At 43.6% G+C, this 27,880-nt stretch overlaps 1 protein-coding gene across 1 annotated transcript; it reads left to right on the top strand.

Annotated features, from left to right (window-relative positions):
• The first annotated feature begins 3,064 nt into the window (after positions 1-3,064).
• LOC106562143 (lysyl oxidase homolog 1) lies at positions 3,065-27,200 on the top strand. The gene is made up of 7 exons (XM_014126789.3): positions 3,065-4,606; positions 12,444-12,552; positions 13,734-13,871; positions 19,501-19,657; positions 19,950-20,045; positions 21,692-21,807; positions 25,406-27,200. The coding sequence occupies exons 1-7, from the start codon at positions 3,499-3,501 to the stop codon at positions 25,410-25,412; spliced, it is 1,731 nt and encodes a 576-aa protein (XP_013982264.1). The 5' UTR covers positions 3,065-3,498; the 3' UTR covers positions 25,413-27,200.
• The last annotated feature ends 680 nt before the right edge of the window (positions 27,201-27,880 follow it).

Here is a 27,880-nt window from a genome sequence, read left to right as displayed (position 1 = left end):
GCATAGTGTTTCTACGAGACGTGAGAAGCACACAGCACAGTCACAGGAAAACAAGCCACCGCTCAAACCAAATCTCAACGGAATGTATTAAAGATGGAATTTTAGGGCACTCAGAATCAGTCTTGTGGGTTTGCTATTGAAACCAACATGTTTTCTTCTGCAAAGAGAATCTCCTGGGATTATTCCATAATTTAAAAAAAAAACTCTCAACTTAATTTAAGCCTAAAAACTGTAATGATAAGAAATCCTGTATGACTGTGGTAATAAAGGGATAAAAACAACCTAGTGTCCTCGGGGGAAATACTTGTCTTTAAAAACAAAAGCTTTGGAGGTAGCATAATTAGAAAATGTCATCAATAGTCTGCCACTACAGGAATCTTGCACTGTTCTTCCATAATGAATTTCATCATTTTATGTCAGCTTGATGGACGTGAAATCCCCACTAAGACAGTCCCATGAAGGGTGTTGTGGGGTGATGGGGAGAGCCATGGGAGATGGAGAGATGGATACCTTATGTATGGATCTATCCTCAAATAACCTGTGTGGCTCTGTAGATTGGATGGATAACAGTGGTCTTGGAATGCACTCCCCCCAGGTGGAAGGAAAATGCTGGATCGTGCTATGATCAGGACAGTGAACTTCCACGCTATATCAACTTCATGGAGTGAGTGGAGAGTAGGAATGTGAGGAGTAGAGGGGATTTACTGTATCACTCAGAAGTAGATGCATGTCAGCTATATGACTACATAGTTGAACTGCATTGCTTTATATAGAATACTGGTAATCCTAAACACTAACTCGGCCCACTGAGACCCCCGTCTGATCATTATATCAACTCTGAACATGCAAACATTACCAACCATTAAGTACATTGAACTATACCTTAACTTGGCTATACTTCATGTTAACTATAATAGTGAGACGAGTGATAATGAAATGACCAGGGCAGTAGCATTCTACACAGTAGAAGGAAGCAGTAGAGAATCGGAAGAAATCATCGGTACTACAGTTTTAACAGCGAGAATAAAACCAGACGTATTCTGCCACTGAACTTTGCCGTAAATGAGCACTTGTCTCAACAGCAGCAGAGCAGTGCCCCCGCTGTTAACTAACATGGTAAATCGAGGGTAATTGCCTTCAACCTGTAATAATTTTCCCTTGGTGAATGAAAGGTAGTTGACATTTTAACAGCCTGTGATAGCTGCACAAGAAAATAATGATCTGATCATACCAGGCTATTAGAGATCAACTGTGCTGCAGTCAGAGTGGGAAGAACAACAGAACGGCTGTGCTCTCTGTTCTGTTCTGTTCAGCAGGTTATCCACTTTACGAGAAGGGAAAGCATGTGACAAATGCTAGTGATTCCAACCAACTCTCCGAATGGGGAGATATGCTGAAAATGCCTCCCTGTTTTCTCCTCTGGACTGCGTGCTATCTTGTTATCTTGCTATCTCGTTTTCCGGTCTTGACCTGTTGGATGGTCCTAATTCATCAATGACTGAACTAGCTAAACTAAGGCAGCACCAACAACATCTGCTTGACATGTGTAAGATGCACTAAAGCATTTCAATACTCAAATGATTTCCCCTCTCATCTCTCTTGAGTTTGTGCTGGTTGCTCCATACAGCCTTGAACCACGAAGGTTGTGTAGAGCCGTAGCCAAGTGGCACCTGGGAATGATTTAGTTCTCTGCTCTGCTGTACACAGCGTCACAGTATCACATACATATTGATGCCCTCTACAGGAACCTTGTGGCCCACTCCCTGGAGGAGCTCCTCCTAAGTTTCCTCATTGGTGTTGACTATAGGAGTTGGAAAGACAGCACAAACTGATCTGGGACCAGGCTAGCTCTTTGCAGGACATTGGTCTGACTTTCAGAAAATATGTAGAAAAACAAAATCAGCTTGTTTTACTGAGACATGTTTCAAAGGAGCCGAGCAGAGTTGGCAGAGCTCAGCTGATTTAATTTAAACCTCTGATCCTGTCTACGGTGGTGGAATGTTGTCCTTTCATTGGTCTGTAGCACATTCTGCCCGCTCCCGACAAAGGCCCATGCCAATTCAAACACCTTGGAAACCACTGATTTTGATAACAGGAAAAAGATGATATTGTCTCTCTCCCTCTCTTTTTGTCAAGGCAAACAGGAACCAGATCTACTGTTAATCCCCATGTTTGGAATGTGTTTACTTTTCTTTGAGAGCAGTTGTGTACTAGTGTGATTACAGTGTTACTACACAGATATAAGAGCAACTTCATCTATCATTTAAAAGGGGCCAGTGCACACAGTTTGATCTGGGAGCTCTGTATGGGTGTATTGTGCATTGTACTGCCCACAGGGGAGATGCTAGGTGGGGAGAGTAAGAAAGGCTGTTGCTTAATTGACCTCAACTTCATTGCATAATAGGCCTTGGGGTGGGGGACACTTCACATTTCACATGTTCACAGTACAACCACATAGTGGGAGGATTGTTGAGATTAAAAAACAACAAGACTTTCTCTATAACCAGATGGAAAATCCCCTCATATCAGGAAATAAGTATGCAGAAGGCAATAATAGTGACTATTTTCAATGGCCGATCTGATTGAATCAAAGACTATGTGATCCCTCTGTGTTTCTCTGAAAGCTGTCCCTCACACTCTCTCCTCTTCATCAATTCTCCAGCTAAAAGGAACCTGTTGCTCGTTGTAACTGAACTGATCTGAGTGAGCAAAACTCTGTTACCAATTCCTTTCTAAAGTTATTTTTGTTACGAGTTATTTTCCATCTGTAGGTAGTTATGAAGTTAAAGGGTTTGCTAGACACCTGTGTGGGTGAATCCAGGCCATGTTCAATGCATCTTTGCTTGTTCAGGATGATAAAAGAATTTGGGCAATGGAAAGTGAGCCTCGATATAAATCTGAGTGCCTTTGCAGATGGTGATGTTGACTCTGGAAGCCTTACAGAGCGAGTTCTGGCTCCAGCAGTCAGTCCAGGAAACCACTCTAGCACTAGGGCCATGTGGGACCTCTCCTTTAAAAAAAAAAGAAGTTGAGAGTGCTTTTTTTCACAGCCCATTGTAAGCAATCAGAGAAGCAAATAGAAGGTTGCAGTGGAGGCGCACACGCAGGCACTCCTCTCCAGAAGGCTGAGTGAGAGCAATGCTCAGTCAACTGACAGTCACAGCGCAGCTAGACAGCCAGGAAGACAGGGCATTCTCTCACAGCACTAACAGACACTAGCACCACCAGCGGGGCCTCTGAAGCCTACTCCCCCCCTCCCGGATATGACTGCTCCTGGACACAGACTGATCCTTAGCCTCTCTAGCCAGCTGTAAGGAGCAGCGAATGGACAGAACCACTGGCATATCCTCCTGCTATCCTCTCCACACCCCCACCACGCGCTTCTCCATACCCCCAGAAGAGGATTCATGCTGTGTTGACATAGGCTACAGGTGGTTGGTCGTGTTTGAGTGGCTGTTCGTTGTTTTCTCTGTGTGGTGGTGAGTTGTGGTTAGTGTCATGATGATGCTGCCTCTTGTTGTGACGAGCTTGGTATGTGTACTACTGGGCTCCGGATGGGCCCAGGCCCAGGACCAGGCTGTGGGGCAGGATGGCGCTGCCACCCCCTGGAGACAAATGATCCAGTGGGAGAACAACGGCCGGAGGTTCAGCCTCCTCAACAGTGGAGCTGAGTACGTCCCTGCTGGAGCACAGGACCAGGAGAGAAGTCACAGAGTGGTGGTGGCCGACTCTCGCCCCCGAACCCCCCGCAGACCACAAGGTGGGAATGTACGCAGGCAGGCCCCCTCCAGGGGAGGCTCGGAGACCGTGAGAGGACAGGCCAGACATCCATTTGGCTTCGGACAGGTGCCCGACAACTGGCGCCAGGGCTCAGTGGGGACAGGCTCCACCAGCCCCCGCTTCAGGCCATCCACTGGGTCCTCTTCGTCATCCTCATCATCCTTCTCATCTTCCTACAACGTCCCTGTCCAACCCTACCCGCAATACCCCTTCCCTCAGCAGCCCTACCCCCTGCCCTATGATCCTAGTGTGGTGGAGGGAGCAGGTCGGGGCTACGCGGAGCCACCCTTCCAAAGGGCCACAGGTGGAGGCTATGGTGCTGGTGGTGGAGGATATGGTGCTGGTGGTAGAGGATATGTTGGTGTCGGTGGAGGATACACTGGAGTCGGATATGGAACTGGTGCTGGTCTGGCACCTGTGGTTCCACGCTCCCCACAGGACTATGGTGAGGATGGCTACCGTTACTACCAGTCCTATGGCTACGGGCCCAACCCTGCCGTGCCTGCCATGCCTGCTGTGCCAGCACGGGCTGCCCAGCCACCCTTTTCAGATGGCCTGGACCGCAGATACACACACAGCCTCTACAATGGAGGAGAAGATCCTGCTGCCGTTGCCGACACAGTGCCCGCTGCACCGGACAGGACAGTGGCTGGCGCTCAGCCTCCAGTACGAAGCCCCCAGTACGAGCAGTTCCCCCCGTTCGGTAGGCCCCAGGCGCAGCCACAGCCTCCCTTCCTCCAGCCTGTGGTGCCAGGAAGAAACCCCAACACGGCCGTAGAGAACCCCAGTGTCAACGTCGGGAGTGTCTACCGGCCGGAACAGAGAGGTACGCGCAATTAACATGCACAAAGTCATTCAGTTCAACGTCTTATGTCTTATAACAAAGCCAGCTCTTTGTCCACTGTCCAACCAAATGTTTTAAATCATCAGAACGTACAGTATTTCGTTTTGAGAGTATGAAAGCTTATCTGTATGTGGTCTTAAAGAAACTAGAGAGATTTGTCATCTTCTATTTAGTCAACTTTATAGTCTGCTTGATGTGAGCATTACAAGACAGTCATGCGAACCACAAAGGAACCACCAGATCCTAATGGTAGTGCACATGTGAAGTGGATGATGCACTTGTGGGGTCACATCCAAGCTTTTCCTCAGTTGAAGGAGAGAAAACAAGAAGGGAATGTGGCTCCTCTCCTCTGCTCCTCTGCTATTTCCTGACAGCGGTGGACAGTGTGGGCCCAGGGGGAGCAGAAACCTTACCACCTGTCTCCCCAGCTATGTGCCTCTGCAGCTGGAGAAGTACACTGTTTTCTAGAGGTCTTTCATTTCACATCTCTCAGGCCCAAACACAGTACATGGAAATCTCTTTTTAAATAACCAGAATAGCATTGCTATTTACTGGCTCAAGTCTTTCAATTATAATTTGCCAAACGAAAGCAAACTCTACTGAAGGACGGTTAATCTTTCCCCCCCACTCACAGGGGTTATTGAAACCAGGTGTTGAGAAAGGCCTGCCAATGTGGTGAGCGCACACACAGGGCTCACTGTGCCATAGCTTGGGGAGTAATAGTCTGCTGAAAATGGCTTGGCTCTTGGGGAGATCTGGGTGTAGAACCTGGGAATAGAGGTGACCTCGGTGCTGGGGCTGGCTGGAGGAGGGTGACTGGGCCCTGGGTGAGCGGGATGGGAGAGAGGGGGGTGCTGCCTGTACCACTCCCAGAGAGAGAGAGAGAGGAGGAGGGGGGAACGGAGAAGTGGAAAGTCCCTGTTTCACATGGTCCATTGCCTCAGGAAATCAAACAAATATTTAGTATGAGCTAGGGTGAAGAGGGAGGGAGGGAGGGAGCATCAATGAGCTGCTCTTGGACATGCAGCGGCCAAGCCAAAAGGCCCAGGAGTCATTTTGTAATTCAAAACACACCATTTCTTGAAAGCCAAGGGTAATTGATAGACTCTGAGAGCCAATCACAGGGCCGGGTTAGGGAGTATGGCGAGGGTAAGGGGTGGACACCGACTTTATTATTGGAGCCCAAAGTTAGCAATGTGGAAAACATTTATTTAGAGTAACTGATGCCGTGTGGCAAAAAGTGACGCAATCGCCAACACGTGTGTGGGACCTTTCTCTGTTCTCGCTGCTTGGAGCCTCCATGGCCTGAGGGGCTGGGACATCAGATGGGAAACTCTCCTCTGGTTGGGAGCATGGAAGATTGACTTACACATATCTCTATTCCTCTGCCTGGCCAGGCTGTGCATGAGGCTCTTTTTAATGCCATGTGCTTCAGTTCCATAACTCAGTCTCACTCATTAAGACACTGGAATGTGGAAGCATTCTTCTCTGTCCTAGAAGCAGCCAACATGTGTGCAGATGCCTCAGCTTTCTCACACGCCATTTAATCAATGTGATAGAAGTTCTTCCAGTGGGCTGACAGTCAATAGAAGCAAAGGCAGGCTGCAAGGGATCCAATTTAACTGACATACCTTCAAATGTGGAGACCGGTTCGCTTTGTTCCCACTTAAATGAATAGGACTCAAATCAAAGACAGATTAGATACAGAAGTATTGAGGGTCACATTTTATTTGGATAGTCTGGCTAGTCCATCTGTAGATGCTCTACAGATGGTCATACTATCAACAAACTATCTGTTGATAAGCAACTGCTTGCTTAGGTTACAGTTAGGGTTAGGTTTAGAATAAGGGTTAGGGCTAGAGTTAGGGTAAGGGTTAAGTTTAGGATTAGGGTTAGGGTTAATAGATAGTCAGTTGAAATGTTAGTGATAGTCTATAGAGCATCTACACATGGACTATCCAAAGTCCGCTGGGCACAGACATCAGTTCAATGTCTAGTTTTGATTTATATTTGGTTGAGTTGTCAACTAACATGAAACAACGTTGATTCAACCAGTTTTTGCCCAGTGGGAAGTGTTAATGTATTGACTTGTCAATAGAGGTAAGTACTAACTTGTCTTGTTTATTGCCAAATGTCCTTAATGGGAACAAGATAAATGAGGGATGTGGAAAGAGCCTGTGTTGGTGTGTTGCAATAGGCTCGGACTTGTCTTGTTCACGTAGTGCTGTGACTGCAACCGTCACAGGCTATTATATAGTGCAATATTTGTATTGCACTCTATTCTCTCACCACTCTTAAGCTCTCACGTATTCTCACATGCACCCACTATAATGAAAGAGCTGTTCTCAAAAAATAAATTACATGCCATTGACTTTGTAAAAGGGATGTGTTTGCATGTTGTGTATTGTACACTTTCAGGGAAAGACATTATTAAAGAGCTGGCAAAATCCAACACCTTTTCTCTAGTCCCCCACTTAGAATATGATACAGTATGTACAGCCTTGTCAAATGCTTTCGAGGGCTGATCAGCCTTTGGTTCAGACACACTTTATCCCTCTGAAAAATACCCAATTTCCAGTTTCCGGAGATTAGGGGGCTAAAGAACAAAGGCTTTGCCGAAAGAAGAGGGAGCCGAGTCCGCTGCTGGATGGAAAACCTCTGCATTTCACACAGGCCTTACAGTGTTTACATGGTCTGCCCCGGGAAGCTTCCCGTGGCCTCTAAGTCTGCTTCAGAGAGAGATGACAAATAGGATGTGTACACAGTGCTGGGAAAGACAGAACCCTCACTTGAACCTGTGTCTAAACTGGGGTAGGCTCACCTGGACGTTAAACAGGCAGAGGAGATAGGAAGCTTTCTCTGTAGAATTCCTATAAACAAACTGTATCCAAGGCCTGCTGTAAACAACAGTGATGCCAGAGTGGGAATAGAAAAGCACAACGCTAAATATCATATCCCCATATGCCTTCGGTTGTTTTACTGTTTTGTCAATTTTGCTGGAACCAAAATTAAGCAGATGGTAGTTTTTGAATGGTACCAGAGGTCAAAACTTGGGATAGACTTTATGTTGCTCCAACTGGTTCACATTTAAGTGGATGTCTGGCCTTTGAGGTTGAGGTAAAGGGGGAGGGAAGGGGGTGGTGATAAGGTATCCCAGTGACCCTTTCTGGCATGCCCTTTACTGGAAATGGGACACACATTAGCTCTGACAACTCAGGCCTGCTTTTTTATTTATTCTTCTGTTTCTCTGACAGAGTCGGTTGCTGGCCCAGTTTAGGAACAGCGGGGTGTGAGATCATTGTTGTTTTACCTTAGCATGCTGCTCTGTCTCTCTTTCTCTCTCTGTCTTTCTCCCTCCATCTCGCTCATTTTCTTGCATTAATGTGAAATATCTTTCAATTTTTGATTACTAGGAGCCTACGACAAATATGAAATATAAACGTTGGCTACTGTAGCAGAACAGAATTGCAAGTCTAGTTGATGAAGTTGATTCTCCTAATGCTTAGCATTATCCCCTCCAGATAAGAATAGTCTGAATGTATTTTTCATGCCAAAGGTTAACATGGAATGACAGGTTCAAATTAGGATTAGTGTCATGAAACATCACATCATATAAGGAGGCCCCAGCGTTTTAGCGTAATTATCTCCCTGTGTGTACCAACCATGTTTTCACTTTCACATTCAGGTTTTGAGGGAAGAATTTTTTAAAGAATGAATGACTCATTCATGTATACTCCATTTAATTTTTCTTGGCATGATTAGCTTTTTTGTATACACTAAGATCAGAATCTATAATGACCTGTAGGGAGGGAGTACTAATCCTGCTGAGATGATCATCTGGAATGTACTGTAGTTAGTGATTCCTGACTACTGACCACAGGGCCCACCTATCTGAATGCGCCACCATATGTAACTTGTGGTCATAACTCTACACTAAATCTTCGGTCCCTGTTTAAATGACGTTCAGCTTCTAAAGGCTTCATAAAGCCTTCATAAGCGCTACATAAAATGATCACCATTGTCAACTGTGACATAACCCACTATGTCGAATATGATGTAATCATGCTTTATAAAGGGTGACATGTTGTGCTGAAGGATGGCATACACTCTAAAGTGATGTCATGTTATTGACATTACACCTAATCTCATTCCCTGTGTTTAACACTTTTTTGGTTACTACGTGATTCCATATGAGTTATTTCATAGTTTTGATGTCTTAAATATTACTATTACTATTGCTATTATTCGACAATGTAAAAAATAGTACAAATAAATAGAAACCCTTGAATGAGTAGGTGTGTCCAAACTTTTGACTGGTACTGTATATATATATATATATATATATATATATATATATATATATATATATATATATATATATATATATATATATATATATATATATATATATTTATTTATTTACAAAAAAAATATATGGGGGAATGGAAATGATGCAGACAATTACATTGATGGAAGCCACAATCTATCTGCAATATTAAAGATGACTTACCCTCTAAAATCATAATTTGCACATGTCATGTAGCCTAGCCCATAGGCCTTTATGTTTTGTATCACAAGGTTTGAATCACAACTAAAGTGGCCAAATAACTTCTTAAAATGAAGCCCATTAATTTGCTTTATAACCGGTGTAGAGCCTAACTGGCATAGGCTGCGCGTGAGTTTCAAGTTTGGGGAAGATAACTTTCACTATAAAAATGCAATAGAATAGGTCAACTTTTGTACTATGGGAGATAGTAGATTGACATAGGCTAGTGCTTCTGCTGTTTGTTAGGCCTACTCATCTTGTTGGCTGACGAAAAGTAAATGTGGACAGTTATTCCAATATGTGCCTCGGAATTCGATAAGAACGATGCGTCCCCGATGTCTCCCCGACGTTGCGTCCCCGATGTGTCTGTCTTCACTTGTAGCCTACAGGCACTGAGATGCCTGTGAGAAGGAACAGATCATGTGACAGGCATTGTTTAATAATATTTGAGATATCTGAGAGGACCATGGAAGTGAGAGGTGCTTCGAAGCATGCAGCCGGGAGAAGGGAATTATAATGATTATATTCAGCCCAAGGGTACAACGGCCACTGGCCACAAAAGACCTGGATGTTTTTAGGGGGCATTACAGCCACACAAGGGGGATGCCGCCAGGAAATTTGAGGCATTATCAAGTGCTTGTAAAATTGTGAATGAGAGACTGATGAAGTGTTTGCAGCCTGCGCAAGAAACAAACTAGAGCTCATGCCATTCATCATCAAAGTCGCATCTTGCAGTCTTAGAATGCATTAAAAATCTAAACATATAGGTCTCCCGAGTGGCACAGCGGTCTAAGGCACTGCATCGCACTACAGACCCAGGTTCGATCCTGGGCTGTATCACAACCGGCCGTGATGGGAGTCCCATAGGGCGGCGCACAATAGGCCCAGCGTCGTCCGGGTTAGGAGAGAATTTGGCCGGGGGGGCTTTACTTGGCTCAATTCGCTCTAGCAACTCCTTGTGGCGGGCCGGGCACTTGCAGGCTGACCCTGATCGTCAGTTGTTTCCTCCGACACGTTGGTGCGGCTGGGTTAAGCTGGCGGGTGTTAGGAAGCTCGGTTTGGCGGGTCATGTTTTGGAGGACGCATGACTCGAGCTTCGCCTCCCGAGCCTGTTGGGGCATTGCAGCGATGAGAGGAGAAAAAGGGGGTAAAATACAAAAGAAATTCTAACATATAGCCCAATGTTTGTATCACAACTAAAGTTGCATAAATAACTCTAAATGAAGCATATAGAAGGACCTGTTTCTTTGTTAACCGCTCAACACAGAATAGCCGCATGTGTGTAGTCCCTCAGAAATCATTTGGAGAAAATATCCTATTGCTGTTCACTCGGCAGCAGAAGTGGGCATTTGAACTCATAATATGATCAGTGTCTTGTCGGCAACACTAAAAAAGTACTTCCATGTCACGGAATTTCAGAAATGTTTTAAATAAAAGTACCCAACGTAATAGTAGAAAAGTGTCAATAACCATTAACGATATATGAAAAATAATTGTCTAAACATTAACAATGATTCTAATTTGTTCATATTTAAGTGACATTTGCATTAAATTTGGGTTTTAAAACATGTTCCAATGTCAAATAAATGCCTCTAATTCGAATCACTGTATATGGAATACATATTGGCTTAGAGCAAAAAGTATTCTGCGTGCCGGAGTAAAAGTATTGTAGGGTCTCCTGAATGTATCGATGGTGTCATTTCATGGGGCTCTGAATAATACGGTGTTGCTGGCCTTTTACTCAACTAATTCCATTGGCGGCCAAATCTGTCACATCCTGACCAGTTTAGGGATTATTTGCTATTGTAGTTTGGTCAGGACGTGGCAGAGGGTATTTTGTTTATGTGTTTCGGGGTGATGGTTTATTTAGTAGGGTGTTAGATTTATTATTTCCGGGTTTTGGTTTATGTTCTATGTTTTGTATTTCTATGTTCTTTCTGGTTTGTGGTATTTCTATGTGTAGGTTAATGGGGGGTTGGACTCTCAGTTGGAGGCAGGTGCTTTCTCGTTGCCTCTGATTGAGAGTCCTATATATGGGTAATTGTTTGGTGTAGTGTGGTGGGAGATTGTTTCTTGTTTTGCCTGTGTGAGCCTGACAAGACTGTTTTGTTGTTCGTGCGTTCTTCGTTTTGTTATTTTGGTGTTCTCTTTATTTAAAATAAAAACAAGATGAGCATCCACATTCCTGCTGCATTTTGGTCCTCTATTCCCGACGACAGCCGTTAAAAAATCACATTACATATGTGCTTACTGCACAACAGAAAACCTGCTAGCCAAACAACACTCAAAAGTTTCTTAGATTTTTTCCAGACCTCAAAAGTCATCCCCTAATGTGGTTTAAGCATTGTTGTGAACACAGAAAATCCAATTTGGTTGTTTTTCTATAAAAAAACTGTGAAAAAACTGGGGTAAACCAGAAAAAATGGGGGAAATCCAAAACCTGGAAAAACAAAAACAAATATTTTTTAAAGGCCCTACCAACGTGTTTTGCACATTAGAGCGTGTGTCCTTCTGCAGCACAGCATTTTGGGGAAAGTTGAGTTCAGGTCCAATATTGACTATGCACCCAAGAGGGAAAGAGGTTGGGCCATCCTGGAAATGTTTTATTGAATTAATATATAACATTTAGCAGACGCTTTTATCCAAAGCGACTTACAGTCATGCGTGAATAAATGTTTACGTATGGGTGGTCCTGGGAATCAAACCCAACATCCTGCATTGCAATTCTCTACCAAGATGTATGACAGGTTTATAAATGCTTTGTGAAGCCTCAGTTTAATATGATTTATAAGGCCTTTATTAAGTGGTGCTTATAGCACCCTTTATAAAGCACAAGGTTATGTCATATTTGACAGTGGGTTATGTCACATTTGACATTGGTGGTTATGTCACGCAGTTATGGCACATTTATGAAGCATTTATAAAGCATGAAATACGATTATAAATTATTTGTAACACATGTATGTAGTGTTTAGGAAGGCTTTATAAGCTGCACGTCATTAAAAGCGGGAACTTCTACTGCATCTGTATCAAAGTCCTTACTATAACACAACGCAGGGGAATGAAATATAGCTGATAAACAGGTGTAAAACTGTGCTGTTTTATTTGAGGAATGACCTCACTGGTCGGTGCACCACAGCAATACTCTATATTCTGTCAAGGGAGGAAGCAGACCTGTAAAAGTTGACATTGGCATCAAGGTATTGATACTAACATGATTGAATCAATTGCTGTTGAAGGACACTATGTGTTGAGCCAAGTGTATTGTTCTAGGTTTGCCAGACCTGGTTCCTGATCCCAACTATGTGCAGGCCTCCACGTATATCCAGAGGGCTCACATGTACTCTCTCCGCTGTGCTGCCGAGGAGAAATGCTTGGCAAGGTAAGAGACCATTTTAAACCTTTCAAGTGTTTTAATAAGTGTCTGTATTTGCTTTGGATGAGGAGAACATACATAGTGTTGTTAGTAGTCACTCTGCACACTTTAATGGCATGAAAGATTACCACCAGTTTTTGTAAGCCAGTATACACATGCTGATGGACAATCAGTCTCCTCCAGTTAGAGCAGATTGAAAGATTCCATGTGCCTATCGGTGAATATTAGCATATAATGTCTCAGCTCCAGACTGTTTTATCTACCTGCTTAGTAAATGTACTCCTTATCTAAGCTGCAGTATATAACGTTTGGAACCCAGTTCACAGTGCAACATCAATAACCTGAAATCTGGTCACCTAGGCCTGTCACTAAGGCTGCATTTATGCAATTCGGATATGTTGCCACTAATTGGTCTTTTGACCAATCAGAGCATGTCTTTTGCCAATAATTGGTTAAAAGATCAGATTTGGGCTGCCTGTGTAAATGCAGCCTAAGGCTTGCCTATGTTACCTGGACTGTCAGTAAATGGTTCTCTGAGTGGTTTGGTCTGCAGTCGCAGCACACATAATGGGCCTCTGACTTTGGCCCCAGGGTTAGATGGGTACGGTACAATTGCCCAGGCTGCAGAGCATTTAAATGATGCCGATGAACTTTGTTGTTCCACTGGCTCTCCTGTTTGCCCTCCTTCCTGTCTCAAGTACAGCCATTCCTCGAAGCCCTCTCATATCCTGTCTGTGTTATCACCAATCATGGACAGATAGCCTTGTATAATGTGCTATACACTCCAATGTCAACAACAGCCATAAGATGAATTACAAAGATTTTTACTGATACTTTGGAATGCATGTTATTATTAAAACAATTCAAAAAAAAATGTGTTCATACTGGACTTCTCTACACAGTGTATGCCCGTCCACTTCAAAGCTTTTCTTGCTACAAGACTGAAAACGTGTGCAGTATGCTATGGAGATTAATCACAGTAATCTGTAGTGTGAATTATTTATTTAACATATTTTTTCCCTCCAGCTTTTCCAGGCCCGCTCAATTCTGTCTTGTTGCAGGAACACATTGTGAGCCTGAGGTATCAGAAACTCACCGGGACAACCCTTGGGAGACGTGTTCGCTGTAGCCATCTGTACTTCCCTTCACTCACTGCTATTCCATACTTTGGGTTTGTCTCCCCACAGCACTGCCTACAGCGCTGAGACTACAGACTATGACGTCAGAGTCCTGCTTCGCTTCCCACAGAGGGTTAAGAACCAGGGGACGGCTGACTTCATGCCCAACCGACCCCGACACACCTGGGAGTGGCACAGCTGCCATCAGTGAGTAACCAGTGTTTCCCCAATCCCATACAGTATATGCTATGGGTTTATGATACTCAAATGTTTATGTTTCCCTGCATTAAAGTCCCAGGCCACTAGGAGCGCCGCCTATGGATGAGCGTTTTCCTATTTGCTTATGGCCGTATACAGCTCATTGAGTGCGGTCTTAGTGCCAGCATCAGTTTGTGGTGGTCTATAGACAGCTACGAAGAATATAGATGAAAACTCTCTAGGTAGATAGTGTGGTCTACAGCTTATCATGAGATACTCTACCTCAGGCGAGCAAAACCTCGATACTTCCTTAGATATCGTGCACCAGCTGTTGTTTACAACTATACATAGAGCGCCACCCCTTGTCTTACCAGAGGCTGCTGTTCTATCCTGCCGGTACAGTGTATAACCCGCCAGCTGTATGTTATTTATGTCGTCGTTCCGCCACAACTCAGTGAAACACAAGATATTACAGGTTTTAATGTCTCGTTGGTAGGATATACGTGCTTCTAGTTCGTCCATTTTATTATCCAGCGATTGTACGTTGGCTAATAGTACAGATGGCAAAGGCAGATTAGCCCTTTTGTCACTGGATCCTCACAAGGCACCCCGATCTCCTTCTGTGAAACCTCAGTCTCTTTCTCCTGCAAATGATGGGGATGAGGGCCTGTTCGGGTGTCTGGAGTAAATCCCTCTCGTCCAGCACATTAAAGAAAAATTACTTGTCCAATTCAAGGTGAGTAATCGCTGTTCTGATGTCTAGAAGCTCTTTTTGGTCATATGAGACAGAAGCAGCAACATTATGTACAATTAAGTTACAAACAATGTGAAAAAACAAACAAAATAGCATGGTTGGTTAAGAGCCCATTGTACACAACCTTGCTATGCTAAAAACGGTAAGATCCTTGCTCTACAGGGTTAATCAGATTTGCTGTTTCATGTGACATTTAAAGTTGGCTGTTTAGCTCATTCGTTTTGTATTAGTTTGGTTAGCTGAGGTCAGTGCGTTCACATTTGCTCTTTTTGGTGAAATCATGACTTTACTTAATACAGTATGTCATGACATCACTGATATCTTTGGACACCCTCTGCCCTGCCCTTCCTCTATGACCTTGCATTCCACAACGGTTTTATTGTTCACAGTATGTCTGTGTTCCTTGGGTTTGTGCAACAAGTTTCAGGCTGTACTTACTGTCCTCAGCTCTATGGAATGTTGACTGCCCATTAGCAGATTGGAAATGTTGCCTGGTGACATCACTGTTCGTTTATACATTGGTTTCCAGGGCGGGAGTTAGCCAATGCAACAGCTCGATTTGACTGGCCAATGGAAATGGAATAGAATCCATAAATGTTCCTGTCAATCTGTGCCCTGGCATCATAGGCCTGGTGCCTGGTATTAAATGATGACATGGATTTGCGTTAGTGGAACAGCACAGAACACAGTAACAAGTGTGCTTGTTTTGAGAAAAGAACAACTCTTTGCCAAGTCAACTTCACTCTCCTATGTTTTGCCCCCAATGGAATATTTGAATACAATGAGTAGTCAGTATATGACCCCTTAAACCATCCATATTTTAATGTGTGTGTTGAGCAAATGTTATACAGTACAGAAAGTTTAGGATAAAACCTTAGAATCAGTGTTTTATGGAGACAAACAGATAGCATGAACTCTGTTTAATTTAAATACAGTGTGCATCATTAGATTCAGATTTCTCTATAAAAAATTATGTACATCTCAATATAACATTTCTGTCCATTTACACAATAGAGTGATCAATAATGATCAAACAGTACAATAGATGTACACAGTTAAAATCCGGATGATGTACAGTGCCTTCAGAAAGTATTCAGACCCCTTGACTTTTTTCACATTTTGTTACGTTACAGCATCATCCTAAAATAGATGTTTTTCTTCATCAATCTACACAAAATCTACACACAATACCCCATAATGACAAAGCAAAAACATTTTTTTTTTTAATGTTTACTAATTTATAAAAAATAATAATAATAAGAAATATCACATTTACATAAGTATTTAGACCCTTTAATCAGTACTTTGTTGAAGCACCTTTGGCAGCGATTACAGCCTCAAGTCTTCTTGGGTAAGACACTACAAGCATGGCACACCTGTATTTGGGGAGTTTCTCCCATTCTTCTCTGCAGATCCTTTCAAGCTCTGTCAGGTTGGATGGGGAGCATTGTTGCACAGCTATTTTCAGGTCTCCCCAGACATGTTCAATCGGGTTCAAGTCCGGTCTCTTGCTGGGCATTCAGAGACTTGTCCCAAAGCCACTCCTGTGTTGTCTTGGCTGTGTGCCTAGGGTCGTTGTCCTGTTGGAAGGTGAACCTTCGCCCCAGTCTGAGGTCCTGAGTGCACTGGAGCAGGTTTTCATCAAGGATCTCGCTGTACTTTGCTCCGTTCATCTTTCCCTCGATCCTGACTAGTCTCACAGTTCCTGCCCCTGAAAAACACGCCCACAGCATGATGCTGCCACTACCACGCGTCACCGTAGGGATGGTGCCAGGTTTCCTCCCAGACGTGACACTTGGCATTCAGGCCAAAGAGTTGAATCTTGTTTTCATCAGACCAGAGAATCTTATTTCTCATGGTCTGAGAGTCTTTAGGTGCCTTTTGGCAAACTCCAAGCTTGCTGTCATGTGCCTTTTACTGAGGAGTGGCTTCTGTCTGGCCACACTACCATAAAGGCCTGATTAGTGGAGTGCTGCAGACATGGTCGTCCTTCTGGAAGGTTCTCCCATCTTCACAGAGGAACTCTACCCTTCCCCAGATCTGTGCCTCGACACAATCCGACCTCATGACTTGGTATTTACTCTGACATGCACTGTCAACTGTGGGACCTTACATAGGCAGGTGTGTGCCTTTCCAAATCATGTCCAATCAATTCAATTTACCACAGGTGGACTCCAATCAAGTTGTAGAAACATCTCAAGGATGATCAATGGAAACAGGATGCACCTGAGCTCAATTTCGAGTCTCATAGCAAAGGGTCTGAAGACTTATGTAAATAGGGTATTTCTATTTTTTATTTTTTATAAATTTGCAAACATTTCTAAAAACCTGTTTTCACTTTGGCATGATGGGGTATTGTGTGTTGATTTTTTATTTTTTTTAATCCATTTTAGAATGAGGCTGTAACGTGACAAAATGTGGAAAAACTCAAGGAGTCTGAATACTTTCCAAAGGCACTGTACATGCAGATATTCAGATTATGCTCCTCTTTTCTTCTCTTTATTTTTATGTAGCACAAGCATTACCTCTAAGGTCAAAGGCCATGGCTACTGTTTGCCCAGGTGTTATGTGATACATTTCTGGGCTTCCTGTAATCTGGTTGGACTGTATGGAATGCAAACACCATCCACTAAATATTTCCCCCCCTTCTTCTGCCTGGCCTCCTGGAAGTCTTTGTATTGCATTTTAACACAACTGGAAAATTACTCGTAGGCATAAAGTGCAAAGTGGGATTGGAATGTTTTGTATGTTAGGATTACAAGCCAGTCTTATTCCAGCCTTCTCTCTGTGTCCTTCCAAAAGTGAAATCTCTCTAGTTGACATAGTCACAAGGGGAGATCCAGGATTCCAAGACGAGGGAAAAGGCCCTCCAGTCCAGACAGCTCTAGGCCCAGTGTCTCCCTGTCTGTCCCACTCTCACAGAGAGATAACAATCTCAAGGCTTCCATCTAAATAAACGTCTATCGTGGGAACAAAAATAATGGCCATATTTCAAACCCCCATTGCACTGAACACCCACCTCCAAACCCCAGCCCATAGACACATACACACAAACACACACACACACACCCACTCACACAAATACACACACACCACATACAGAGGGTGTTTTGCAGAGAGCTGCCCCCTTAGGATACCCAGTGTACAGCCCTTTCAATTCCTCTGTGTTTACAGATTCCCTGTGTAGTCGGTGCAGATTCCCCCTTAGAGAATCACATGGTGTAGCTTTAAGCCTGCGGAAACACACTGTTCCTCACCTGAGAGGAGCTGTTTACCATCTCCAACTGCTATGGAACGAATTACTTCTTCCATTTGTCACCTCCTCCATTGGTGGAAAGTACCCGTCTGCCTTTCCCTCCAAGCCTCCATTCAATCTTTTAATGACTACGCCAGTAAAAAGTTGTAGCTATGTTAAAACAGGGAGCATGAGGTAAGGAGACTGGGTTATTATTTATACAGTCTGAGTCCTACTGACTGAACCAGCTCCAGCTCTTACCACACCTGCACTACATTCACCAAAACAAACACTGACAAAATTCTTAGTGTCTGGAATCTGGAATGTGACTTTCAGTAAAAATAGCAAGAAAGGGTGATTCATTTCAATAATTAGGATTAGGATACATTTAAGTGCCTGTGAGATGAATAGGTTGACAATGCACTCCAGCTTTTCAGCCATTAGACGCTGTGTTCACAGTTCAGATGACATCTTCATAGGAAATTTAACTTGGCTGAAATACGAGGCCATTACTGGATCTGGGAATCGAGATACAATATGTTTTACATTTACCATGCTGCCATTTATTCCAAACAGCAGGAGACTGAATAAGAAAGAGGAAGCCTTCTTATTCACTGTGCAACACTGTTTCTAATGCATATTTAAAGGAATCCCCCATGTATGTCACTTGTATTCTCAACCTTACAGTGTAACAGTATCTGTCTGATTTATCTGAGTACCACAGTGTTAACAGTTAGTATGGAAAGGATATTCACAACATGCTGGTCTGCAGAGGGCAACAGTAAACAGCCAGCCCTCTCAGGTCGCTGTCTGATACTTGGCATTGGTCCACATCCCAGCTACAAGATTGTGCAAGGCTATTAGAGTAAATGATTTCAGATGGACCAGCACCAGCAGTACACTGAGATACAGAGTGGTGTAACTCATTTCACATTCTGAGGATATGATTTATTCTCATGGGTAACCAGGCTAGCAGTGGCAAAATCCAGCATTCCAACACTGTTAAAGCTGTGTAAACACACACACACATATACACAAATGCACGTACTGACACAGACGCATTCACACACACACAACATGAACACATGCTCAATCCTTCACTTATCTTGCGGTAGTGATTTAAAACTTTCCAGATTGATATAAAGTAATTAACGAGACCCCATACATCAATAGATTGTTAATGTCTTGCTTCATCAGTGCATGGTTGTAAGTATTAATTACATTCTAGTCTCCTTTGGTACGTTGGGATATGCTCAGTCAAGCTGCACCGAGTTGAAGTGTTGACAGGTGAGGGCAATGGGCTGTTCAAATAAACAAGCACATCTAATTTAAAGACTTTGGATGGTGGCCTGCAGTAAACAGTTTGCTATGTGTTGGTTTACTGATTATCATGTAATTATCCTTTATGCAAATTGAGCACGTCTCTAGTATGGGTTGTTGTACCTGTCATTAACTGAATTTAAAAATGTTAAAATTGGACTCTTCTTTGATCCCCTGCTGACCACCCTGTGCCATGCCTCCTCTCTCTCCTGCGCAACACACAGACGCTTTTTACCTGTCACAAATTCATTTGAATATGGTAAAAGTGCACATTTATTCCCCTCTCGTTGCACTACCGACCACCTATTTGCCCTTCTGTCTACCCACAGACACTACCACAGTATGGATGAGTTCAGCCACTATGACCTGCTGGAGGTCACCACAGGAAGGAAGGTGGCTGAGGGACACAAGGCCAGCTTCTGTCTGGAGGACACCACCTGTGACTTTGGTCACCTGAAGCGTTATGCCTGCACATCTCACACTCAGGTAGATACACCAGCACATCTCTCACTAAGGTAGATTTGCCAATACACTTGGCATGGCATCATTCATTTGTCCGAAGGCAAGCCGGTGTCATGGTCTTGCAGCAGGTACTGCAACAAGGTATCATCATCTGAGTTCAGCTAGCAACCACAACATGTCTCTTGTTTAACAGTTCTTCCACCCCACTCAGTCTTTCGATGAGTCAGAGATGGTGCAGGCACGTCTCTCTGGTGCTGAGCTATAAGCATAGTCTGTTAATGATCCATATGAATAACTCTCCTCTATGTTCCTCCAGGGTCTGAGTCCGGGCTGCTACGATACGTACAACGCTGATATTGATTGCCAGTGGATCGATATAACAGACATCCAACCTGGGAACTACATACTAAAGGTGAGACTAAGAGCAGAGGAAAGTTCTGACGTGTACTTGGTAATCTTCCAGGAAGGCGGCATTCCAAAGGCAACATTCCATAGGAAAAGGTGCGCCCGACCAGGTTACTGGGAAAAATGTATCTGAAAGTTTTACATTTGGAAAGTTGCCTTAAGCTATAAAACATTAAGTTTCCTAGACTGTGGCTCATACCGATCTACTCTTTTTGACTGCAATTCAGTCCCATCGCTCTCTGCCTGTCTGTGTTGACCTCAAGTGTTTCAATGAGAGACGACTCGTAAGAAGAATAAACAATTAGCCTATTCAAATGTTTCTCTGACTCCATAAAGATTATTCAAATAAACAAGCAAGCATTAAGCAACGCGTTGACATTGACTAGCAAGAATTGGTCTGAGAATTGTCTATATCAAAGGCAGGTATTTAATTAATATTGTACAATGAATGGATTCACCTACAAGCCATAAAGCTTAAGTTACAAAGCATTGCCGTGTGGTAGCAGAGAGAACAGTCTATGACTTGGGTGACTGGAGTCTTTGACAATGTTTTGGGCATGGGCTGGATACAGGATAAGAGAGAGATCAAAGGCATTTCATTCCATTTATAACATCTGAAGGTGTAACCTTTCAACCCAAAACCAACCACCATTGAGCAATCAAATAATATCAAGTTTACAGTAACCTGAACACTCCCAGGCCCAATCTCCACAGGGTGTCACAGCATTTAAATGCTTGTATGGGGGATGACAGCAATGTAAATAAGACAGAATTCCTGAGATATTTTTGCATATAGTAATTTAGAGTTCACCGTTATACAGATACAAGTATCCGCAGAGATCATACATACATATAGATAGCATCAGAGTTATCTTCAGTGAACAGTAACCACAGAGATCATACATACATATAGATAGCATCAGAGTTATCTTCAGTGAACAGTAACCACAGAGATCATACATACATATAGATAGCATCAGAGTTATCTTCAGTGAACAGTAACCACAGAGATCATACATACATATAGATAGCATCAGAGTTATCTTCAGTGAACAGTAACCACAGAGATCATACATACATATAGATAGCATCAGAGTTATCTTCAGTGAACAGTAACCACAGAGATCATACATACATATAGATAGCATCAGAGTTATTCTCAGTGAACAGTAACCACAGAGATCATACATACATATAGATAGCATCAGAGTTATTCTCAGTGAACAAGTCTCAGATAGAAACCATACGTGGATACTATAGTATTATTCTATCACATTCAATATTCGGTGCTCTGGATACTGTAACAGAGATAACAGAGATACAACCTTGGCCCCTCAGAAGGAGAAGAGCTGACTAGTCCTTGGGCCTTTGTTCCTGGACCATTTGCCATGTAACTCCAGGTGTCAGAGAGCACATAAATTAGCCTACAGCATACATATAGCTATCTTAATTCCTCATCGATTCCCCATTGACACCAACAGATGATTTAAGCAGCAATTCAAATGTTTTATTTACACATACAGAATCTCAAGTCAAGATTCTCCGTCCGGTCTCTGCCAGAATTCCACTGATAAAAGTACTGTGTAAGTTATTGTTTTATTCCTACCTGCCTAGCTGTAGTGGTATCCTCTTGTGTCCTCCTCTGCCTCTCAGCTCCAGGTCAACCCCAAGTACCTTATCTTGGAGTCTGACTTCACCAACAATGTGGTGAGGTGTAATATCCACTACACGGGACGCTTCGTCACAACAACCAACTGCAAGATATCTCAGTGAGTAGAGCAACGTCTCTTTTATGACACTAGTCAAAAGGCAAGCTCTCATTATTATGCCAAACTACCTGATATAATGTTTTTTAGGTCATTACCAAATGATTCTGTGAATCATGTTCATCAATGTCACCAAGATGAATGATTACTGACTGTTTTATACTGCCTCTCATAAGGAGCAGTAAGGCTACTGGTACTTTCAATGGGTTGATTAGGAAGTGCATTATTACACTCCGAATTACTGCTAAATCCATCTCTTTTTATGAAAGAGACTCAGCTTTAGAGCATACTTTATCTGAGCAATGAAAATGTACAAGTGAGGTGGTAAATCACCTCTAGTTCTATGGAGTATATAGGGAGTACACAGATAATTAAATGGTGAGTGGGCTAAAGCATTCAGAAAACCAGCTGACCCTTTATTTGACATTGGAATGATATAGAAACGTATAATGACAGTATATACCCTATGTGTATGTCCTAATTGTGAATAACTAACAACAAACATGTCACGCCCTGACCTTAGAGAGCCGTATTTTTTCTCTATTTTGTTAGTTCAGGGTGTGGGGTGGGGTGGGCATTCTATGCATTCTATTTCTTTGTTTTGGCCGAGTATGGTTTCCAATCAGAGGCAGCTGTCTATCGTTGTCTCTGATTGGGAATCATACTTAGGCAGCCTTTTTCCCACCTGTGTTTGTGGGTAGTTGTTTGTTTTCTGCGCTTTCGTTTTTCCCTTTTTGAGAATACAATCATGAACACTTACCATGCTGCGCTTTGTTCCACTCCTTCCGACGAAACCCGTTACAGAACTACCCACCATCACAGGACCAAGCAGTGTATCCAGGAGGTAATGGCATCCTGGTCTTATGAGGAGATTAGGAGGAGTATATCCGAGGCTTGGGATGAAATAGTGGCAGGAGAAAAGAGCCGGGAAGGAAGGTCACAGAAACCCCAATACATTTTTTGGGGGGGCACATGGAGCAGTCGGCAGCGCCGAGAAGTGAACCAGAGCCAACCCGGGAGAAGAGGGAGAATTTGGAGAAGAGAGAAATCGGAGAGTTGTTGAGTTGGTGGAGGATGCACTAATTTTTCCCAAAGGAACGTGTTGTCAGTTTGGTGCCACCTGAGTCAGCTCCCCGTACTCGTCCTGAGAAGTGTGTTGAAGTTCCGGAACAATTGATACCGGCTATACACACCAGGTCTCCAGTACGTCTCAACAGCCCGGTACGTCCTGTGCCTGCTCCTCGCATTCGCCCTGAAATGTGTATCACCAGTCTGGTACCACCTGTCCCGGCTCCACACACTAGGCCTTCAGTGCGCCTGCCCAGTCCGGTGTGTCCTGTTCCTGCTCTCCGTACTCGCCCTGAGGTGCGTGTTACCAGTCTGGCGCCACCTGTGCCAGCCCCACGCATCAGGCCTCCAGTGCGCCTTCCCAGTCCAGAGCTTCCGGCGACAGTTCCCAGTCCAGAGCTTCCGGCGACGTTTCACAGTCCAGAGCTTCCGGCGATGTTTCACAGTCCGGAACCTCCTGAGACGGCCCACAGTCCGGAACCTCTTGAGACGGCCCACAGTCCGGAACCTCTTGAGACGGCCCACAGTCCGGAACCTCCTGAGACGGCCCACAGTCCGGAACCTCCTGAGACGGCCCACAGTCCGGAACCTCTTGAGACGGCCCACAGTCCGGAACCTCTTGAGACGGCCCACAGTCCGGAACCTCTTGAGACGGCCCACAGTCCAGAACCTCCTGAGACGGCCCACAGTCCGGAACCTCCTGAGACGGCCCACAGTCCGGAACCTCCTGAGACGGCCCACAGCCCGGGAACCTCCTGAGACGGCCTACAGTCCGGGAACCTCCTGAGACGGCCTACAGTCTGGAACCTCCTGAGACGGCCTACAGTCCGGAACCTCCTGAGACGGCCTACAGTCCGGAACCTCCTGAGACGGCCTACAGTCCGGAACCTCCAGCGGCGGTCTGCAGTCCGGAGTCTCCAGCGGCGGTCTGCAGTCCGGAGTCTCCAGCGGCGGTCTGCAGTCCGGAGTCTCCAGCGGCGGTCGGCAATTCGGAGTCTCCAGCGGCGGTCGGCAGTCCGGAGTCTCCAGTGGGGGTTCCCAGTTCAGAGCCTCTGGCGATGATCCACGGTCCGGTTCCTCCGATGACGATCCACGGTCCGGTGATACAAAAGCGGAAGGATCAGCTGGCGGAGCAGGGGCTACGCCCTGAACCGGAGCCACCACCAAGATTAGATGCCCACCCGGACCCTCCCCTATAGGTTCAGGTTTGCAGCCGGGAGTCCGCACCTTTGGGGGGAGTACAGTCACGCCCTGACCTTAGAGAGCCGTGTTTTTTCTCTATTTGGTTAGGTCAGGGTGTGGGGTGGGCATTCTATGCATTCTATTTCTTTGTTTTGGCCCGAGTATGGTTTCCAATCAGAGGCAGCTGTCTATCGTTGTCTCTGATTGGGAATCATACTTAGGCAGCCTTTAGTAGTTGTTTTGTATCTGTACCTGACAGAACTGTGCGCTTTCATTTTTCGCTTTTTGAGAATAAAATCACGCTGCGCTTTGGTCCACTCCTTCCGACGAAACCCGTTACAAAACATGCTGTTTTGTTTTTTTATTGTTTTGTTTCAGTTTTCGTTTTTGTGATAGGGACAGAAAGCATGTGGGGAGGCTAGGAGACATTTGTATTGTAAAGTTTTTTTTTGTGTGTTTTTTGGGATGATTGATCAGGTTAAAGGTTAGGTTAGGTTTAAATTCTAAACTCCAGCTCAATGTGACTTGGATTTAAATGGAAAAGCGCTGAGAATGGTGCAAAAAAAATATGGTGGAAGGAAACTCACCCTCACCCATGTTTACGCCAATCCAATGCTTTTTAACTTTAGTGGTACATATAAGAAGAACAGGGGCATACTGGGACCAAAAATCGGCCCTGATATACCAGGCATTTTTTTCACTTGAGGCCCCCTCACCAGACCATTTTATTTATTTAAGGCCCCCATTATTAGCCAGATAATGATGATGATTTTGCGCAACAACAAAGTTAGACAGGCCCACTGGGCTAAAAATGCACCACCCCATCTGACATTTTGGCATGTCCGTTCCTAAAGAAGAATTATGTTAGCTACTTAGCCAAAATAAATTCCCTGTTAGCTAGTGATAGCCAATGACAGAAATGCACAAATTAGACCTATTTGAACCTTACCCATCTCCTGGCAGCATTTACCCGTCTGGTTCAGTAGCTTTAAAACACTTCAAAAGCATGAACAGAAATGGACAGAAATTCGATTTCTGTCCAAAGTTTAGGGGAAAAAATTTAACTGAACACAATTCATGATTTTTTTCTTTTCTTTTAGTTCATTTTGGTGTCAAAGACAATCGTTTTAGTTTTTCAAACAGGTTTATAAATTATTTTATTTCCGCTTCTAAGAAGTTTTTCATGATTTGTTTTCGTTTTAGCTTCAGTTTAAGTTTACTATAATTACGTTGCCTCGGTCTACAGAAAAGGCCTTTATTAAGAATGTGTGGACAGGTACACTAACCTCTCTGTCTCTCTGTGTTATGAACACCCGTCTCATTGTGTTGTTTTTCTGTGTCCATCCTGAAGGTCCTGATCGGACGTGGGAAGGCTGCCCAGCCAGGGTGAGTCCTCCAGGACAGTGCTGTTCCATTGAAATGTGAATGGAATTCATTTTGTTATTGTTGTTGCTGTTGTTTTGTTTGTGCTGTTTTTGGGTTCCTGGGCCCAGAGTGAACAAGGGTTCCAGTGGCACTGAAGAGAACATGGGGATATTTACACAAGCACACAAACTGAAAACCCATACCAAACTCAACACTCCAGTCTCCCATAGTCTCCATTGTTGTTTTCCTTCTATATTATCCATAAACTTCTCTCCCAGACCAACCCCACTGCTCGTATTTCTACTCTGACTGCCTTAATGAGGCTTTTGTCCATGAAATAGTAAACATCTTGGACATTGTGAGTACGTTACTCACAGCTGTAAGCAGAGTGGCTTGGTTTAGTTTTAAATAAGGTGTGAAATGGAGCTGGTGCTGAAATTAGTGGTCCCAGACGAGTCTGGGCTGAACTGCAATCCAACAAGTAAAAAAAATTGTGCATTCATCCATGCTGTCTGGGAGGAAGACATGGCAGCCCAGCCAGTGACTCACTAGGACCATTATAGTGTTGTTTTTCTTCTTCTCTCTGCCTCTTTGTGCCAGGTTGAAAACAATGTGATTCTCTGAGCACATCTGCATAGTGTAATATTATCGAGAGACTAGAGAGAGGGGAGAAGCCAGGTCTTGTTTGTTTGCACACGTTAGTCTCCGTCAAGTAGTCACTCAACATAAAGAGGCTGTCAGAACCCAGAGCGTTACCGCCTCTAAATACCGTCAAAGTCAGTTTTCGTCCTCGTCCTTCATTTCTGTATTTGTCTCACAAGAAAACATAAAGCTTAGTTGGCAGAACTGACATTTATTTTCAAGGAGGTGCTTTCCAGAATGAAACTTACATTGGATTTTTCTTTTTCAACTACCAACACTGGTCAGATGCCAAATAGGTTATCTGTAGCTTTGTAAGAATGCACATGACAATTAACCCACTGATGCATGGTTTTAGCTATAGAGAACTGTACTTGTTTTCATTGATTGTATTTTGAATCTTCTCTTTTTTAATGAAAGGGGCTTTAGTACTGTGTTTGAATTGTTGCTGTATTTGTGAAATTCCAGGAACTCATATATCGTTTTTTTATACGAATCCAGATCATACTTTTGATTTGTTCAAATTGAGTGTGTTGCGGCAGAGAGTGACTGTAAAGAAACTACTGTTGTAAAAACCTATCATTGTGATGCATTACACTGGTAGGTGTAGCTTGGCATTACAGACAGACAGAGTGCCGAAATGCCGCCTCTACCTACCTCTCAAAGAGTGAGCTATTGTTTCCAGTTGAGTGTACGGTTTCTATCAGACATCCCTGTGATGATGTCCCACTATGGCCTCCCACACACTCCGTTGCAGCACACGCCTACAGTAAAACACTTAAGAGAAAGGATTTAGAAACATGAACAAATGCAGAACAGGTCTAGTCTTGTATTCTGTTTATATAGCATATTACACGTTAACATTACCATTTTAACATTGTACATAGTAGTCTATCAAATGGTGTCATTGACCAACACTTCTTTGTATTCTGGTTGCTCTTGATGTTGTATGTTTACCAAGACAGGTGGAAAGTATAATTAGGAGGTTCTATTCAATCAATGGAATGACACTATTAGACTTGCGGATTATAGCAGGTATCATTAAATATATGAGTATATGTTGATTTGCTTGAGTTTTTCTGTTCTTGAACACCTGTCAAAAATGACATACCCAATAAAGACATACATTTACACCTCTATAAGGTGTTTGGACTGACATGTGAATGTTGTTTACAGGCAGTAGTTACCGATGTGGTTTCTGTCACTGTGTTAAAAAAAAAGAAGCTTTTTTTGTGGGCTAATAGCACAATAATGGATCAAAAATGTATTCAAGGTTTTTGGTCCTCTGCGTGCACGAGACGTAAACATTAGAGCAAGCTGGAAAGTACTTAAACTTCCAGTTTCATGTGTGTATCTCATGTTAGGATTTGGACATATATCCATTTTGTTATGGCACTTCATTTTATTGTCCCTATTATGTGTAAATAAGAATTCCATGGTCAGTTTGGGATTCCGCTGCTCCGGAGCATTCACTTAATAGGCCACACATCCAAACAAACAGTGCCCTGGGATTTGAATATTGAAAAGTTATTTATGGTTTCCTACTCTGAAAATGTCAGGTGAAGGTATGTTTAATGCATTATGGCATTTATTGTAGGTCTGTCTGTGTAGTCGTGTACATTTATCATGCAGCGTCTGTGCAGGAATGCAAAACAGACCTTTTCAGATGCACAAAAATATACAGTGAATACAAATATATAGACAGCTGTTCATGGCCAAGCAAGAGACATGGCTGTCTCATTTGTGTCGTGCATTCATCGTGTGATATCGCACAACTAATTACTTTGTGTCTCCGAGCAGGCTTGGTGGTCGTCAGTCTCTC

This window comes from Salmo salar, chromosome 11 (genome assembly GCF_965601325.2).
Source record: "Salmo salar chromosome 11, fSalSal1, whole genome shotgun sequence".
Lineage (NCBI taxonomy): Eukaryota > Metazoa > Chordata > Actinopteri > Salmoniformes > Salmonidae > Salmo > Salmo salar.
Note: the sequence above shows the minus strand (reverse complement) of the source record. Positions and strands in the feature narration are given on the sequence as shown.

Excerpts from the sequence above, each read along its gene's own strand:
- LOC106562143 (XM_014126789.3), top strand. The coding sequence starts at position 3,499 with ATGATGATGCTGCCTCTTGTTGTGACGAGCTTGGTATGTGTACTACTG. Across the intron at positions 12,553-13,733 it reads GAGGAGAAATGCTTGGCAAG|CACTGCCTACAGCGCTGAGA; the intron begins GTAAGAGACCAT and ends GTCTCCCCACAG. Across the intron at positions 19,658-19,949 it reads CCTGCACATCTCACACTCAG|GGTCTGAGTCCGGGCTGCTA; the intron begins GTAGATACACCA and ends ATGTTCCTCCAG.